Source organism: Hypomesus transpacificus, chromosome 21, assembly GCF_021917145.1.
Source record: "Hypomesus transpacificus isolate Combined female chromosome 21, fHypTra1, whole genome shotgun sequence".
In the NCBI taxonomy this organism is placed as follows: Eukaryota; Metazoa; Chordata; class Actinopteri; order Osmeriformes; family Osmeridae; genus Hypomesus; species Hypomesus transpacificus.
The window spans coordinates 359378-377825 of record NC_061080.1 but is presented as its reverse complement, the minus strand read 5'-3'; the positions used below and the strand labels follow the sequence as shown (position 1 = coordinate 377825).

Genomic DNA, 18448 nt, shown 5'->3' with positions numbered 1-18448 from the left:
TGTGAAATGCTTGTTTTGCCAAAGCAGGTTGTGTCTCTACAAGTCTCGCCCACGTCAGATACTTATTTGCCACCGGTTGTTGAACACCTACACATTATTCCTCAGTCTCCAAGCATAGGAGCCGTTTACTCTTCTTACAGTTGACAATGGAGTACTCTTTAAGGTGCAAAACTCGCATGTATTAACCACTGTTATTGTGATGGATGGTCTCCATCAGAAAGTTTGCTTAGTATAATATGATTTAATGGAAAACAAGCATGAAAGCAAAGCTACATAGCTGGAACCTTTCTGCAGCCGTCACTAGAGACCATGAATAACTCCTTTGTTTACCAGAATCTTAGTTATCAGTACATAATATGGTCAAGTAATTATAACTATACTTAGTATTGTCAGTGTCTGGTTAATTGTACAGTCTTTGTTTGGATCATAACTACATTCTAGGTCCAAGTTGCCAACCCTTCTCCTGTGTTTACATTTTATGAGACAACTTAATCCAAAATGGACCAAAGCTCTTTCATCCTAATTCTCCTAATCTGTCTTGTTTGGGTTTGATCTCTGCAGGGCAGTTGTCGATCGAGGACGTCCCCACCATGGTGCTGTGTAAGCCCAAGCTGCTGCCTCTGAAGTCGGTCACCCTGGAGAAGCTGGAGAAGATGCAGCTGGAGGCCCAGGAAGCCATCAAGCAGCAGGAGCTGGCCCTCAAGGAACAGCAGCGTTAGACACAAAATGGAGGCGACACAGAGAGCCGAGCTTTGGGGTAGATCCAAAATGGATGACAGTCAAAGTAGGATGGATGGCGACCGGCCGGAAAATGTTCAGACATTCCGGTCGGAAAAGAAACCTAATATTGCAACATATCACATTGGCTTGTTTTTCTGCTAACAGCTGGACACAGTTAAATGGCTAGGTGTATTTATGGAGTGTGATTGTCGTTAGTGGTTTGAAGTTCTTCCTGAGGAAGTATTTTGTGTATAGGATTGTTTGTGATATTTTATCTTATACAGAAGTGGGCCTGTAGTTGCTGCATAGTGGCTTGTTGGCTTCAGTTTCACATAGCGTTTCAACAGCAGACCTTTAAGATCAAACTACATTCTGTTTATGCTTTCCTCGCACCTCTTGGGAAGAAATGTTGAATGTTACATTGCAACTTTTCCATTATCATCTTTTTTAGTTGTTTGTTTTAAATTAAAGTGTATAACCCAATTTCTTCCCCCCAAAAATTCTTAATACAACTACAACACACACACACACACAATCTTTCAGTTGTATTTGTCAGTTACATATTTCATTAGATTTTACTAATCACAAATTATTTGTATTTTTATAGCAATTTATTGAACAAATAAGGAGCAAGACTTGGTACATTTCACACACCAGTGTTCCCCACATATAAAAATATATCACTCTGGACACCATTTTGTGAAATGATCCCAACTGGTTTTCTTTGCATTGTACGATCGTCTTGGTTACATAGTTGCCTTCGGTAAATGACATCTTTGTGATATATTTTTCATAAAGGGGAGCATGACAAAAAGAATAAAAGGGGAGGTATTGCTTTAAACCAACTTTGAACCCTTTTTTCATAATTACATAATTACAATACACAAGACAAGTAATTCCAGTACAAACACTGCTTTTTTTTCCTTCTTTTTTTTTGCACGAAAGAGGGAGTGGCAGTGAAAAGAAAAACCTGAAGTAATACTAAACATGGAATGAGTCATAGCTGATAGGCTTGGTGGCACTTTCTGTGTTAGCTTATATAGTCAATCACCTCCTTACAGGAGGAGTGTCGTCCATTTCTTTTTGTTTCTTTTTACAAAGTGCCATATTTAAGATCCTACCACCTTTTTTACATTTTCAGAAATATACATTCTTTTGACAGGTAAAAGGAAATCTTTTTTTGTTGTTCTACCCAACCATTATGACAAAATATTGAATAAAAAGTATCTTCAGTACTCAGAACTTCTGGCACAAAATGGGCTCCTCAGTAGCTTTCAAGTTTAAAACGACCACCGTCTCCCTCGCTCACAAATCTCTTTCGCCCTCTGAGAAAAACAGAAAACAGGTAGTGAATAACTTTAGTGAAACATGCGTTAATCTTTTTTTGTCTTACGAAAAAGTCTACAATACAGAAATCAAGAAAGTACACACAACTTTAAAAAATGTACTTTGTTCTTACCGACTGGGACAGATATCTCTAAGTCTTTCACTGATCAGTCCAGCGCTGAAACTATTATCCACAAATTGCTCCAATATGAAATATGCACGAGGAACATCAATGTTGATTTCAGCAATGTCCATGTAAACTCTTTCATAGCCCTGGCAATCAGATAAACATATTATGGAAAACAATCTAATTAAAAGTGCATCACATTATTATTATAAAATACAGTAACAGACTTCTTCAAATGTAGAAAAGAGTGCAGTACTACAGAGTGACCACCAGGTGGTACACCGTACCCTTCTCATTTGGTCTGCTGTGATGACTGTGGACACCCACAGGAACTTCAGCAGCTGCAGAACCATTTTGAAGGTTCTCTCTCCTTTGGATTCCAGGACCATCACTATAGCCTGACCAACAACGAACACATGAGGATAGCTCGATAAGCTTCCAAGGACAACCAAGGAGCAACCTGAACATCCAAACTGAGGAGGGGCCCTGGTCAGTGCTTTGTAGACCTGGAGGGGATGGGATCGCCCTGCCATCCGGACCAACTCACCTCGTAGACAAACTCGTGGTGGAAGTGAGGCACTTCTAGCTCTCTCAGACACCTCTCTGCCTCCTGGGAGTCTCTTGACAGCAGGTACTCCTTCAGAAGTAGGACCATCTAGTAGCGAGAGAGAAAGAGAGAGCGCCAGAGAGAGAGAGAGAGAGAGAGCGAACGCAAGACAGAGAGAGAGTGCATGCGAAAAGGGAGTGGGAGAGAGAGAGAGAGGCATTCATATATGCAACACACACATACATAATGCACTGTCCCATTTGGTCCCAATGAGGGGGTCATAGACCTATCTCAAGGTGTGAAGGGTGATGATCTGATTTGTCAATACAAATGAATTCGGATTGTGTGTGTTGTCCTGTGTGTTTGCCTTAGGCTGAGCGGTGTGTGTGTGTGTCCTCCTCACCTCTTTGATGAGCTGTGTGACAGGTCTCTGGCCCCCGCCTGCGCCCCACAGGTTGTCTATACGGAGACCCCCCATGCTCATCCTCAGTAGCACCACAGCTCGGTCCAGGGCCGCCCTGTGGTACGCAAACAAATACACCCCACGTTAGAGGGAACAGGTGACATGTCTGTGACATAGTACCATCCAGCAGAAACAATGTTATTTGTAGTTGAGATGTTATCTCTGCACTGTGGTCGAGATGTCATTATATGTTCACCATGTCTGGGAGATGCGGTTCCTTTGCACTGAACTTGATAAATACAGACCTTTCCTTGACTCTGTTAAACTATCCACTTCTGATCCTTGATATTCTGCTGTGCTTTCAGTTTGCACCATTTGGTACATTCACAAAATTTATAATTCAACCCCTTTTCCCCATTCCAGCCCCTCTCCTCCCTTCTGCAACTCTAACTCTCTCAGTACTACCCTTGTTCAGCTAGCTTGCCTGTGTGTAGATTCTCCTTCACACTGTGTCCTGATGCAATACAAAAGACAGGGTCATTTTATGACATAACCCTCCACACTCCACGGCAGTTAACCTGTAGACTCAGGCCGCCCCACCCCTACACAGCATCTTCAGGCCCCTCCCTAAACACCACGCACTCCACAAACACCGTCAAACACTGTGACGCAATCTCAAAAACATTTCCATGATCCTACCACACAGAAATGTTTATGTGAGATAGAGAGAGAAATAGAGGAAGAAAGAGAGACACGGAGACAGAGAGAGGGAGGTAGAGAGAGAGATAACAGAAAGTGAGAGAGACACAGAGAGAGAGAGGAAGTGAGAGAGAAAGTGAGAGAGAGAGACACACACAGAGAGAGAGAGAGAGAGAGAGAGAAAGAGACAGACAGACAGACAGACAGACAGAGAGAGAGTGTAAGGGAACAAGGGGGTTTGGTTTGCGTTGGGCAAACATCACGGGTGCTGGCGTACCTTGCGTGTTCACAGTCGACTTTGCCTTTGTATCCCTCAATGTAACTTTTGGACAGGATCCGGTCCATGACGGCTCTGGCAATGAATTGGCCAACCAGCTAAAAGACAAACAAAAACAACACACACATTGTAACAAAGTTCCTAGTCCAAGAAGAGGTCTTTTTTTTTTTTGCTGCTGCTGCTGCTGTCAAATTTCAAATAAGACGAGGTGAGCCATTTGGACTGACCAGTCCAACTTAAGAGTAAGGCTGGAGATAACTAATGATCCTTTAGGACTCAAGGACAATAATCCCTGTCTAACAAGTTTACAAAAAGTGCAATGTAAACAAAACCAAAAAGCGCAACGTCAATAACAAAGTGTATTTGGCTTTTTGAAACACTGCTGGCTGTTAGGGACAAGTGACAAACACTGGCCTTGTGATACGCTTGTTGACAGAGAGAGTATGATACAAACAGAGAGAGAGAGTGCAAGAGAGAGCGCGAGAGAGAGACAGACAGAGAGAGAGACAGAGCGAGAGACAGAGAGAGGGGTTATACAGTTCTACTGCATACAAAGCCTTTGTTTGCTTTTGATTCTGAGCCATCAAGACTATTGACACTCACTCTTGATTCAAGAGGGAGGTTTAAATCATACGTCAGGGGCAGACTGGTGGAGAGGAAAAGCAAGCAAGGGACAGAGAAAGAGAAATGAGAAGTAAATAGAAATGAAAAACAACAGAAAATGAGGGGTGAGAAAGAGATAAAAGGAGACAGCGAGAACTGGCATAGTGAGAAAAGAATGCAGAGAGAGAGAGAGAGAGACAGAGGGAGAGTGAGAGAATAACTCTTTTTAGCCTCCTACGCTGAGCTAGCAGTTTGGTAGTGGAGAAAGACAATGGAGAGATCTCTCGTGAGAGATCAGAAACACACACCCCTGCTACAGCCCCTGCCCCTGCTACAGCCCCTGCCCCTGCTACAGCCACTGCTACAGCCCCTGCCCCTGCTACAGCCCCTGCTACAGCCCCTGCCCCTGCTACAGCCCCTGCCCCTGCTACAGCCCCTGCCCTGCCCCTGCTACAGCCCCTGCTACAGCCCCTGCCCCTGCTACAGCCCCTGCCCCTGCTACAGCCCCTGCCCCTGCCACAGCCCCTGCCACATCCCCTGCTACAGCCCCTGCCCCTGCTACAGCACCTGCCCCTGCCACAGCCCCAGCCCCTGCCCCTGCTACAGCCCCTGCCACTGCTACAGCCCCTGCTACAGCCCCTGCCACTGCTACAGCCCCTGCTACAGCCCCTGCCCCTGCTACAGCCCCTGCTACAGCCCCTGCTACTGCTACAGCCCCTGCTACAGCCCCTTACCCTTCTACAGCCCCTGCCACTGCTACAGCCCCTGCTACAGCCCCTGCCCCTGCTACAGCCCCTGCCCCTGCTACAGCCCCTGCCACTGCTACAGCCCCTGCACCAGCGGCAATGTTGTCGGGACGTCGGATATTTATTTCTGAACAGCATGTGCTTTTGGTAGTAGCTGGTAGGATAGGTTGGTTTTTTTTGGGGTCGCAGCCCAAAAGTTATGTTATGGAACATGGTGTTCTGTTATGTAATGCTACAGTGTGCCTCTGGAACATACGTCTCAGACACAAACACACCCCCAATGTACACTGGCTTTGCTAGTTTGTGTAAGAACACACACTCACATATCATGCATGCAGGAGGACAGTCACATTTGCTTGCCTAGAACATACTGTACATACTGAGACCCCCCCCCCCCCACACACACACACACTAAACATCCAGATCACCCCCCTCCCCCCACAGACTCTCCACCTCCCTTCCCAGACCCCCCTCCCCTCCCTCCCCAGACTCTGCACCTCCTTCCAACCCTCCCCTTTCCCAGACTCACCCCGCCCTCCCCTCCCCACTACCCCCCCCCCCCCCACCCCACCCTCCCTCCCCAGACCCCGCCCCCCCCCTCCCTCCACCCCTCCCCAGGCTCACCTGCGGGGCTCCCGGGGTGTCCAGCACCAGGTCGGGCAGCTCCCGTAGCAGCTTGTCGAAGGACTCCTCCACGTCCCCCCGGGTGAGCACCGGGCCGCACAGGTCGGCCAACAGCCTGGAGGTCAGCTCCCGGTGGCTGGCCTTGGCCTCCAGGGCCAGGGACACAGCCAGCATGGGCACCCCGCTCCGCATGGGGCCCAGGTTCAGCTCACCCAGCAGCTCCTGGAGACCAAGGGGAAGGGGGGGGGGCTCATGTGTCAAGAGGTTGTAGGGACGGTGTGTTTCTGTGTGTCCGAGCGATATGGGCGTGTGTGTGTGTCTGTGTGTTGAGGTTTTCGTCTCGGCCCGCTCACCGCTACTTCGTTGGTGTCTCCATGCTCAAAGTACTCCTGCACGATGGGAGTGAGCGTCTTCTCAAAGTCACCCTCCTCCAGGGGAGGAACCAGAGCCTCGTAAACGCAGCTCTCCTGGCGCCCCGCAACAACAGCAGAAACAGCAAGCACAGGCACACAATCAGCCACACAGTCCGACAGGTCAAAGCTCACATTTGAAAGTTTGTTTTCAAATGTGAGTGGGACAGCTTTTAAAAATATATATATTTTAACGGCTGCGTATTTATAACTAAATACGCAGCCGTTCAAATTTTCTAGGGGTGGGGGGGTTAACAGATTTACCGTTTTCAAAAACGAAATAATAGCACGGCAAAAAAACCTACACCCCGGACTCAAAGGTCGAATTGCTTTCCTTGGTTTCAACCTCATTGTTCACTTAATCTATGCCTTGCACAGCATTCGCTGCACATTCCTATGCAAACACGGCAGGAAGCCGGCCGCCCGTACAAACGCTGGTACGTGTGGTTCCCCTCGGGAGGCAGACGGGCAAACAGCCGCGTGGGTTCAGTACCTGCGCTTCGTCGTAGTTGGGGTCTTTCACGTCCACCTCCTCCAGGTCGTACACTTCTCCAGGTGGGCCCCACACACCTTTGCCGCCCGCCCCACCTACAGACAAACCACAAGGGCAAAGGTTAGGGTTAGGGACTGGGGCAGGGCTGTAACCCTTTGGACAATAACAACAACAACATCAATGGTAGTCTGGATGCCTTGTATTCAACAGATGAATATGACCTTTCTACTGTATGTGTTCCCCTGGAACTAGAAACTGGATTTAGAAAGCCTCTGTGCCTGAGTTTCAGTACGAAACGTGCTGCGCTGAAAATGCTCACGGTCGGCTGTGCCCTGAGAACCGAGAGGTGCTCTCTCACACACAGTACTGTATACATAACATAGCACTCTATAGACTCTTGACAGGATGTCTTCAACACACTGAAACCTCAGACCACAGAGAACTGTCTACCCAGATAGACATGCAAGGGTAAGATAAGAGAGAGAGAGAGACAGAGAGAAAAAGAGAGAGTGTGTTTTTCTTTTTGTGTACACAGCGTCAACTTCGATACCGAAGAAGCGATGCAAGCTACAGACCTGTTCAAGGCCTGAACACAGTCAGCAATCACTTGGCGAGCTTCTCTAGTCAACAATATAACAGTGCACCCACTTTGGGGCTCATGTGGCCGGCTTAAGCCCCAGATTAAGCAGAGAGGGGTGGGAGTCACAAGTGTTATACAGAGCCACATCTGTCGGTGTCTGACGGGGGGGGGGGGTGGAAAAAACAGACTGCTGACTATGTAAGATGCCCCCTTGCCCACCCACATGCTGGATGGCATGTTACAGCTTCTCACTAAGCCCCACCCATCATGTGACATCACGCTTAGTCCTCTTTATTTTTACCGCGCCCCCTCCCCTCCCCTCCAGCCCCCTTGAGCCTATATTACTGTACAGCTCCTGCACGGAACATAGTGTACCTCTCCACCTCCGTCGCCTTTGGAGATTCCAACCGCCCCCCTAACGCGCCCCGCCCCGTCCCCCCCCACCACCCCCACCACCACCGCCGCAAAATCCTAAACATACTTCTGTTACAGTACAAAATCCACTCAGGGCTTTTTCTCATTCCTTGCAAGGAAGGACAGAGGGCAGACAGACGGCTCCAGCAGGGCTGGGGATCTGTGCGTCAGTCAAGGCAGTATAGAGAGGTTACACAACCAAGCCCTGACTGCAGAAGAGTGCCAAGGGAGAGGGGCGTTCGACATTTCCCACTGACCCAGTAACGATTGCACAACTTACATTACACGTCCAGTTTACTGACGTGTCAGCGTTATTTATAAAAAGGTGATTAGGAAGGAGGATTCTGTTTGTAAACAGAAGGTGCCTTGGAGCTTATTTTCAGTTTCAAACAAGTCCACGTGCAAAGTAAACATGGTCGTGGCGGAACTAAACTCACTGGGTGAATGTTGACAGCTCAAGGTCACAAAAAAGGCAAAGCAATTCTCAGAAGACACAGACACAGTCTATTAAGACACTGTTTCCAACAGGGAGCATCGTCTCTGTTATGAATGCCCAGCTTGAGCAAACCACACGAGCAACTGGTTAGAAATGAATAACCAAAGATGCCAGTGGGGAGATATTTTTACAATTGTGTCGTCAGCCCCACAGTCTCAGTCAGTGTCTTCATCAAAACACACATGGACATTTCCAGAAAAGCACAGCAGATTCCAAAATGAGTTAAGAGTGCTTTTAAGTAGGCATGGCCATTTGTTTGTATGCTAATTGGATTAGCACTGGCCAGTAGGTCACACACACACAATGACTCGTTTGTATATGTCATTGTTAATATCACAATACAGTGTGGATATGTAGGTTACATGTGATTAGAAGCCCAGATTGGTCTACATGTGAATGCTACATGTTGTTGCAAGCTCTTGACCGTTGGAGTGATTGATTAACGACAGAAAGTAACCGACATCCTTAAAACACAAAACAATGCCAACAAACAAAGTTCTATTACATAACATAATTTTTTTTTTTTTTTTAAAGGTCTCCCAAATCAAAATAACCGACATTGGCAAAAACAACCAGTTTCCTATAAACTGTGTTTACCTTTCTTGGGCAAACCTCTGCCCTTGCCAAGACGAGACTTCCTGTCCAACAGCTTGCTTTTGGGGCTGGTGGGGGGCGCGGCCGACCCCCGGGAAGGGTCCCCGTTGTCGCTGAAGGAGTCGCCACGGCCCGAGTCCCTAGAAGAGGTCTTCCTCAGCCTCCGCTTGGCCTTGGCCTTCAGACGAGCCTCGTGGAGGCTGGAGGTCGGAGCCAAGTTGCCGTTGATCTCGTTGATTTTTTCGTTGTTTTTGGTGCCTTTGGAGGCCGTCCTGTTTTCACCGTTCTCCTCGCCGGACAGGAAGGAGTCACTCAGGTCATCAGCCTCTGACGATGGGTGAAGTAAATGGGATATTAAATGAGGGAAGAATTTGACAACATTATGGCCTAAATGACTGATTCAACATAGTTAGGTAGGCCTATGTATCAATCTTTGGACACTTGTGTGGTTAGGCTGGAAAAATAAGTGAGGATGCATGTAAAGTCTGAGTCCACAAAGCTATGTTACACTAATTTAATTGTTGATTGTTTTTCTGACTAACTGTGAAAAACCGTAATAAGGATTTTCAGATGTTTACAATGTGACCCTCACTTTATCGCACCCTGCACTTATGGCGAACTGATTTGAGTATTCACTGGATTATTAAAATTGTACCATCACGCTGAATCAAAACATGACATCACGTTTGTTGTCGAATCAATACGTGAGCTACTGCAAATGAGTTTCAACAACACTGCAGCATTTTTCTTCCGCAACAAAAATCGAATGGGTCTGACTGCAGAAATGTAGCTAGACAGCTGATGAAGCATTTAAACTCTGACTGTTTCAAAACACTTACCCACGGGGTTTGCGTTCAACCATGTCTCGCAGTCAGTTGCCATTGTGTTTTTTTCAAAAGGGCAAATAAGAACTTGCAGCGGAAATGCTTGCAATTTATAGAATTTCTGCCGATATCTGAAATGATAAATGAATTAACATGCATCCCCATGATACACGACATGCCCCGACATGCAGACCGAGCTAGCTCACACACACACCTCCTTCCCCCAAGCATACATTGATATTCAACAACAGCCTGTTTGACACTCAATATGCTAATATGGTTGAACATATGCTTGACTAATATAGCTAGCTAGTTAGATGCAGTGTTGTGTAGCTGCATTAATGTACAGGCAACAACGCTGCGCTGCAGACAAGACGTCGTTGTTGTTGAGTACTAGTATGCACAAATGAATGGCAACGAATCACACAAATACTTAGCGTTAAATTGGTAAAGTAAGCTGACGAAAACGACGTCAAATTAATTTACGATAATGCATAAGCGAGTGAAGGAGTAAATAATTTGCATTGTTGGACCGATATGACAAAAGTTTGCTGACTATGGCTGTATTGTTTTTGTCTCGCAACCAAGCGACAGGAAAATGCACAACAAAAACCAAGATGATTTTTTCAAAAAAACTCCTGATAAATTTCAGAAGTGCAGAGCAATATACGTATTTAAACTAGTCTACCCGTCGTTGCCAGCTTCATACCTCATGCTTTTGAATGACCAACAGGAAAATCACTGACCGTGTCTGTCTGAGTTCCAGTCCAAGTTGATGTGAGTGCTGTTGTTTTGGTGTGATCTACCCAGCAACATTGTCACGTAGGATGATATTGACTATGTCTGATTGGTTCACTTGGCGGTGGTACCACCAATGGAAATTAAGAACTACGTTTGGCTTCTCGCATTTTCTGTTTGGTTGAAACGCAACCACAATGTGCTGCCCCCTTTCGTTCGTGCAGAGGGACATAATTGACTTTTATGTAACGAAAATGTACATTACTGTACCATAAGAAGAACTCATATTTATGCAGTTATGAAATGGAGATGAATTAACATGATGTATTTTTGTTGTTCACAACACCGTATACATACAAATATAATGTGTACATATATGTACATCTATTTGAGATCCTGCAACACATTTGAACATTTTGTTCACTTTCCAAAGCCTTTTAACTGAACATTATGTCCAGGACAGTATGTGAGTTGGAAGTCTACCAGCCCACACGTAATGAATAACGACACGTCATTGTACTTCTTATAGTTACAGTCAGGGGCGGTTCTACACATGGGCCTAAAGCGGAACTAATGGGACTCAGCGTTCTACACGGATTAATTACAACGACGCATCCAAAGACTACCTTGCCAAATGAGAGATGAGAACGGCAGCAACAAGTCAAGAGAGAAGTCAAAAGAGGAGCTACTAATGTATTGTTGCAAGAAGAGGTTGCACGTAACCTTGTTACTGTTCCTATCTAAGCAAACTCATCGAAGCAGAAGTAAATATCCGAATGTCAGTATCCTAGCTAGTTCTACACAATGTTGTAACGTTAACCACGTAACTTTATCAGTCTTTGCTGTTGCATTTCGATAAATAATACATTTATTGAATAAAATAATAAACAGTATATGCCCGTGTCAAGTAGGGAGGGATGGTTACTTGTGAAATGAGACGTAGGCCTATGCCTCTACGTTGCTTTTCTTCTTCCAGTAGTCATCATCATGAAACGAAGAAAGGAACTTTGCAACCTTTTTTGCCCCAGTAAATAAAAAAGTGAGAGAAACATGTCAAGGTATTGAGAGAGCTGAAGAGCTGGAAAAGCTGAAGAGCGAGAGCCAGAGGTGTTGGTGGAGGTTGGAGAATAAGGCAGGTGATGAAAGTGAGAACACTGACACAGAGAGGGACACTCCAGAGGATGAGGACATTTAGTCATTTAGCAGACGCTCTTATCCAGAGCGACTTACAGTAAGTACAGGGACATTTCCCCCCGAGGCAAGTAGGGTAAAGTGCCTTGCCCAAGGACACAACGTCATTTGGCACGGCCAGGAATCGAACCGGCCACCTTCTGATTAATAGCCAGATTCCCTAACCGCTCAGCCAATCTCACCCCCCAGGATGAAGAAGAGGGCGAGGAGGAAGAAAACACATAGGGACAGTGAGAGGAGCAGCTAGAGGGACAGCAAGTGGATCCATGTGGATCAAGTACTGCACCATCAGGTTTGTGATGTAGAGAAGGTGTTCTTGTACATGCCATTTGCAAAGCAGTGTCATTACAATTCATAGTAAAGTATGTCCATAAAGTGGTGCTCTCTGCCATAAATTTTTTTTTTTCATTGAGATGTGATTCTTATGTTAAAAAAACATAAACGAATACTTGGCCTACATTTTAAAATACATGCATACATAAGTAAATACATGTTGTTTATAGTTGTGCCCTATGTTTACGTTGCATCTTTCCACAAATATCAGCAAGTCCAAGAACGATGTAGCAGTACAGCCCAAGTTGAACACATTCAACCACTTTGATGGGGGACAGATGACGGAGCTTTAGGCCAAAGTGGTTAGACCTTCATCCATGGCTTGAATATTCTGACATGATGGACCCCACTTATTGTTATGCATGCAGACATTTTAGCATCCCAAATGCCCCAGACACTGTTTTTGTCTCAACACCTGGCTTTAGGAACTGGAAAAAAAGCAACTGAGTGAGATGCAGGGTACATGCAAAATCTGATCGCACAAGAAGGCCTATGCAATGATAGCATGGAGGGATTATCAAAGGGCTGTTATGTCAAATGCTGACCACAGATACTTACTTACTTTGATACTTTGCTAGCACAGTATTTGTTGAAGTACAGTATTAGTCCAAGGACAAAGAAAATGAGTATTAGAACACTACATTGATTTGTTCGGGTTAGAAATTGAACCATTTATTGTCCACACAGTGAAATAAGGATTTGTAAATATTTGTCAACACACATTTATTGAGCACCTTTATATGCTTCCACTGTAAGATTAAAAAACAATAGTAAGGACAGATCCTCCCTGCATTTCAGGGAGTCTTTGTTATCTAGTAGGCGACTAATGGTGTAATTATGGATAATTGCCCCATAGGCACTTATGTGCCATTAAGAACCCGCAGGTGGTTCTTCAATAACCACTCCATGATTGAAGATCACTGGTTTGCAAAATAATACTACAAGCAGAGCATTTGCCATATTTGAGATATCCTACTGTACTTCAAAGTAAATTAAATGAATTCTCAATTGGCTGGCGACAACCAGCACTAAGCGTCGCTATCCAACCATGAAGAGCCATGTGAAATACTTTGAACCTGGTACACGAAATACATTTCCTTTGGTAATTATAGCTGAGGTATTTCCTCAAAATGCGATGTCGTGGAGTAAGAATGGTTCGCGTTTGTTACTACTATTGGTTACATCTGTTACTTACATAGGTAACCGACATTCTTCTCTTGAATTTTACAACAAAGAATAAATGTGAGACTTCAGTCTCCACTCCGGTTGGTTGCGAATTTAAGACGAAATATTTCACTTTTTGATTCCGAGTGGTTCCAAAGAGCCGTGCATCGAATGGCACAACACCGGTGTTGCACCGAAAGCTGTGACCCATCAGAAACTGTGACCGCAGCTGCACATCGTCTGCCCCAATATTTTGAAGTTTAACTCCTTTAGTAAGCAGTTACAATGGGGTCACATATTCCAACAACTTATCTAATGTGCTGGTCCATTAAATATTGTGTTCTTTTTTCTTTACAGAAGAATATGATATTTTAAAGTTTTAAATGTAGGACTATAGTTCAAGTTCAAGTCTTTTATTTGTCAGGTACACAGAATAACACAAGGTTAGACTGGGCACTGAAATTCTTAAGACAAGACAACGCAAGCACCTGGCATAACATAACATATAAGTACACGGAACACAATTTACATCTATACTGAGCTTAAATAAGTGAAACTTCCTAAATATACAGATAGCAATAAATAATCGACTATACTAACCCTAATACTAAAACTTCCTAGTGTAAGGTTTTAGGTAAGTTATTACAAATCTAGTGCATGCAGTCAGAAATAAATATGACAGGTTTAGTGATGAGGAAACTCCCACTGTTAGCAAAACTAGACTGACAGCTGCTCCACGCAGACAAAACAAACTGTATGTTGAGGCCAGTCATAGATATGTAGCGCTATTTGTGCGCACAAACCCATTACTTTCAATGCAGGAGCGCGTCATGCTCCCACACTACCAGCAGAGGGCACCAACCGCGCCACGTCATACATCCGTTTAGTGCTTGGGGGGCGGCACCCCTTTTTGCGCTCCCGGGTGGGGGGGTGGGGGGGTGAGGGTGCTGGTGATAAATACTGCTTGAGTTGATACACACACACACACAGAGAGTTACACGGACCTGAAACGGCCTGCATTTGACTTCTGTGATCTGACTTCTGTATCAAAGACTCTGTAGCAGTGGTGAGTATTATTCACATGCTTTTGTTGGTTACTGGATGTGTTTAAACAAGAGTTGATTAATTTTTCAACCTGGTGATGATGATATTTAACAAACATTGTGTGCAAAGATAATTGCTGTAATTCCTTATTTCCTAAAGGTTCTAATGTTCATTTTTTGTTAAAACTATTTCGGAGAGGTGTTCTAATATTTAGACTCAGTATAACACACAATAATTAAATTACAATAAATACTGTATTTTTACAAAAATAATTTTAAAATAATTTGTTGTGACTGATATCCTTAAGGATCACAACCTACAAGTTGATGACTCTTTAGTTACAGAAATCATCACAGCAGTCAGCTCATCTAACCCTGTTTCTATTGAAAAAGGTGGCCCTCTTAGTACTTCATATCAACGTAAACAATATTTTGACAAAAAAAAACAGATACTTACATACTTGATCCAAAAAAGAAACACTTGTTGAAATCTTTGCAGCAAATTTTAAATACTAAGGCCATTCTTGATAAGGTGATTAAAAATCAAAGAAGACAGAAGGACATAGAACTTGACCTATCACTGGAATTCAGGTCCCCTGAAGATGAAAATGGTTTTCATTTGAAGGAAAACAGCTGCCTAAATATATCAGAATCAGATTTATTCACCATGAAAAATTTGCACAGACAAGGAATTTACTTTGGCAGGAAGGTGTATAAGGTTATGTAACAAACCTAGTCTTGCAAGCTCTGTAAGAGATATCTGGCTAATGTTCACCCCCACGGGGAGTCGAACCTGCCACCTCTCGACTTCCAAGCGCAACCACTACCAACTACACCACTACCAACTACGTCAAAGAAAAGCTAGCTATAATTGCCACGGGTGGCCAAATACATAACTGAGGAGCGAGTTTCACCAGTTCACACCGGTTACAGGTGCATACAATAAACATATAGGAATCTTACATTTAAATATGTGGTCTAACTACACTAAGGGTACATAAGCTAGCAATACTAAGTGGAATAGAATTACAAATAAGATTTACAATAAAATACAATATAAGTTGCCATAATTTACAATATAAAATACAAGTATTACAGAAGATACAAATGGTACAGATACAGTTTTGAATGTAGTGCAAAATGCAAAGGAGTCACAGATATCGCTGCGTCTGTATATGTGGATGATTATGAGACCTGCAACCCTCTCGGCACTTCTAGGAAAAATCACAAGCTTAGTGGTGTTTATTTGATTCTAGGTAACCTGCCACCAGGTTCATGTTGCTTAATTTGTCATTTGTTTAACTACATGCTCTCATGTTTCTTCCCATTGGCACTTATTTGCTCATCACAATGTATGCTCATGTTTTGGCTACCTGCAATGTTTTTGGGGCTATCTCGTTGTTTATGATTATTGACCTTTGCACTTTTTGTAAAGTTTTATCTTGGAAGTCGCTTTGGATAAAAGCGTCTGCTAAATGAATAAATGTAATGTAAGCAATTATTCTGTTTTGTACATACAAGTTTGGTAATTTGGAGAGTATCATCACATTTATTTTGTCTCCACACTGGCTGAAAGATAAGCATTCTGTTTTTTTCTCAATGTCACTTTTTTTCTCTTCACAGACTGAGACGTAGAAAGATGAAGGCCCCAGCATTTCTCAAAGTCATTCTAGGTGACAGCTGCCAAAGGATGACTTTCCAACATGGACTTCCTAGATCTGTTAATGAACTTGTTAGCGAGGTACAAAGATAGCGTGGACTTGACTTTAACTACAGACTTCAGTTTATGGATGCACTATTTGAATTGAATTGAATTGATGTTTATTGGCCATGAAAGTTTGCACAGACACAGAATTTACTTTAGCAGGAGAGCCTACCTAGGCAGCCATTAGAGGCGCCAACCAGAAAGATTACAGCAAAGCATAACATGAGGAGAGAAGAGGAGAGAAAAAGGCAACCCCCATACAATGCTCTTTGGAAATGAGTTCATGAATCTCACTTCAATGGATGAAGTACAGGATAGAGGGACAATCAGAGTCAGAATCATAGTTAGACGTGTTTAAACTTACACCACTTATTTAAGATGTATATGTTGAGTGTATGCACCTTCCTGCCAAAGTAAATTATTTGTCTGTGCAAACTTTCATGGCGATTAAAACCCTTTCTGATTTCTGATTTCTGATACTGAAACACACATACATACATAAATTTACTTACATGCATACACACACAAACACATACATACTTATATACATACAGCATATTTTCAACACTGCTTTTATAAACTACATCCTTACAGGTGTACCCCAGTTTATATCAGTGTGCAATGTTCTGTTTTAATAAACTAGAATTAACATTTTGAATTAAGTCGTGTCATTTTTCCACTGAGTAGTCAATGTGATGTGATTTACTGTACATATTAGATGACCCAGGTGGTACACAGCAAGTTGGGAGTCAGATGGCTGAGCGGTGAGGGAGTCGGGCTAGTAATCAGAAGGTTGCCGGATCGATTCCCCACCGTGTCAATGAAGTTGTGTCCCTGGGCAAGGCACTTCACCCTACTTGCCTCGAGCGGAATGTCCCTGTACTTACTGTAAGTCGCTCTGGATAAGAGCGTCTGCTAACTTACTAAAATGTAAGTTGTATTTTAGTAGCTATCATGGCTCTGGGAACTTGGGTAGCTGATGGTGCTGCAGAACCCCCTGACAGCACGAGAATTTAACAAGTTTCCTAAACTCTTAACACAACATCCGTTTGTGTACGCTGTACAATTAACACATTTCTTGTTGCTTTGACACAAAGTGCACAGAGTAAACACAAACTTTAAATGCTTGAACTTCTTTTACACACACGCTCAACCAAGACCAAAACAATCGATTTTTACTGCCCAATTTAACAATGCTTTCACACTGTCAGCAAAACAGATAACATCATGTTCAAAACCTAAATTATTGGCTAAAGTCAAAGTGAACAGCTGTTTATATTGTGAATTGAAACACAAATATATCTCCTGTATTTTACTGTATTCCATTGCTACTGAGAAACAGCTGAAGTTATGAAAATACTGTACATCACAGCTGATTCCTAACTAGGAAACACTCAGGTGTTGAGGTTCTTTCAATTGTATGACCATATTGTATAGACAGTAAAGAGGACCTCTTTGGGCTGATCTGGTGTGTAAAAAGAACAATATAGATATACAGTAATATACACGAAGAAAGTACGAATACAGTAATGCCTGCATAAGGGAGAGGGAGAAAAGTACCAGGACAAGGAGAGGAAGACAAGTACCAGGACAAGGAGAGGAAGACAAGTACCAGGACAAGGGAGAGGAAGACAAGTACCAGGACAAGGAGAGGAAGACAAGTACCAGGACAAGGGAGAGGAAGACATGTACCAGGACAAGGAGAGGAAGACAAGTACCAGGACAAGGGAGAGGAAGACATGTACCAGGACAAGGAGAGGAAGAAAAGTACCAGGACAAGGGAGAGGCGTGGGAAAAGGGAGAGGAGTTAGAATGTGTGGTGGCGCTCAGAGAAGGGCCAGAGCTAGGGTAATACTGTAAATGGCAGCTATATTGCATATTTCTTGCGGTAATGTCCTGTTGCAAATGAAGACTTTACTCCAGCAATTATGTTTCTGTCTTCTTTTTTTCAATACAGTAACCGTACATTCTATAATGCTATTGTGAGATGGGTCATTCTTTTTTGTTCTGAATTTCTGCAGCAAAAGAAACTAAATGCGTGCATTTACTAAACCCAACAAAACAAAAATGTAGAGAGGCTTCAAAAGAAACTGCATCGCAAACACAAACCATAATCTATATACTGTGAGACCTGACACATAAAGTAATGTAGTTTCTGTAATTCCATCTGTTTTTTATGACATTGTGCCATGAATGATTAAATGTTCCTGTTGAAACAGATTCTGTGTTAGTGTTTTGGTAGACATGGTGTAATGTTTACTGTATTTTTGTGTTACTATGACAATTAGTGTTTGAGTTTAGTTTATATTGTGTAATTTTGAGCATGAAATTAACTGTTTTGCCAATTGTGTGTCGTAGGTGTGTTGGCGCATTAAGAGTTTAGGAAACTTG

The 18448-nt window shown here is 43.5% G+C and overlaps 1 protein-coding gene and 1 long non-coding RNA gene across 3 annotated transcripts; one reads left to right on the top strand and one right to left on the bottom strand.

The window, feature by feature from the left end:
- Positions 1-855: 855 nt before the first annotated feature.
- pdcd4b (programmed cell death 4b) lies at positions 856-10718 on the bottom strand. Of its 2 annotated transcripts, none has more exons than XM_047044000.1 (12): positions 10630-10718; positions 9899-10014; positions 9063-9386; positions 6976-7070; positions 6426-6539; positions 6073-6294; positions 4100-4197; positions 3124-3238; positions 2721-2828; positions 2461-2571; positions 2180-2319; positions 856-2045 (listed from the first exon to the last, which is right to left on the bottom strand). In XM_047044000.1, exons 2-12 carry the CDS (start codon positions 9939-9941, stop codon positions 1985-1987), a joined length of 1431 nt encoding a protein of 476 aa, XP_046899956.1. In that variant the 5' UTR covers positions 9942-10014; positions 10630-10718; the 3' UTR covers positions 856-1984. The 2 variants fall into 2 exon arrangements, with proteins under 2 accessions (XP_046899956.1, XP_046899955.1); XM_047043999.1 differs by lacking the exon at positions 10630-10718 and adding an exon at positions 10593-10616.
- On the top strand, positions 9391-16219 carry LOC124483511. Its single transcript, XR_006957849.1, has 4 exons — positions 9391-9472; positions 11151-11399; positions 12002-12104; positions 15976-16219. It is a non-coding gene; the product is annotated as an uncharacterized LOC124483511 (long non-coding RNA).
- The last annotated feature ends 2229 nt before the right edge of the window (positions 16220-18448 follow it).

What these genes read in the sequence shown, in the direction of transcription:
- pdcd4b (XM_047043999.1), bottom strand. An exon ending in GTCGACTGTGAACACGCAAG is followed by an intron (nt 3,239 to 4,099) that starts GTACGCCAGCAC and finishes TGCGTACCACAG; the next exon opens with GGCGGCCCTGGACCGAGCTG. An exon ending in AGAGATATCTGTCCCAGTCG is followed by an intron (nt 2,046 to 2,179) that starts GTAAGAACAAAG and finishes TGTTTTTCTCAG; the next exon opens with AGGGCGAAAGAGATTTGTGA.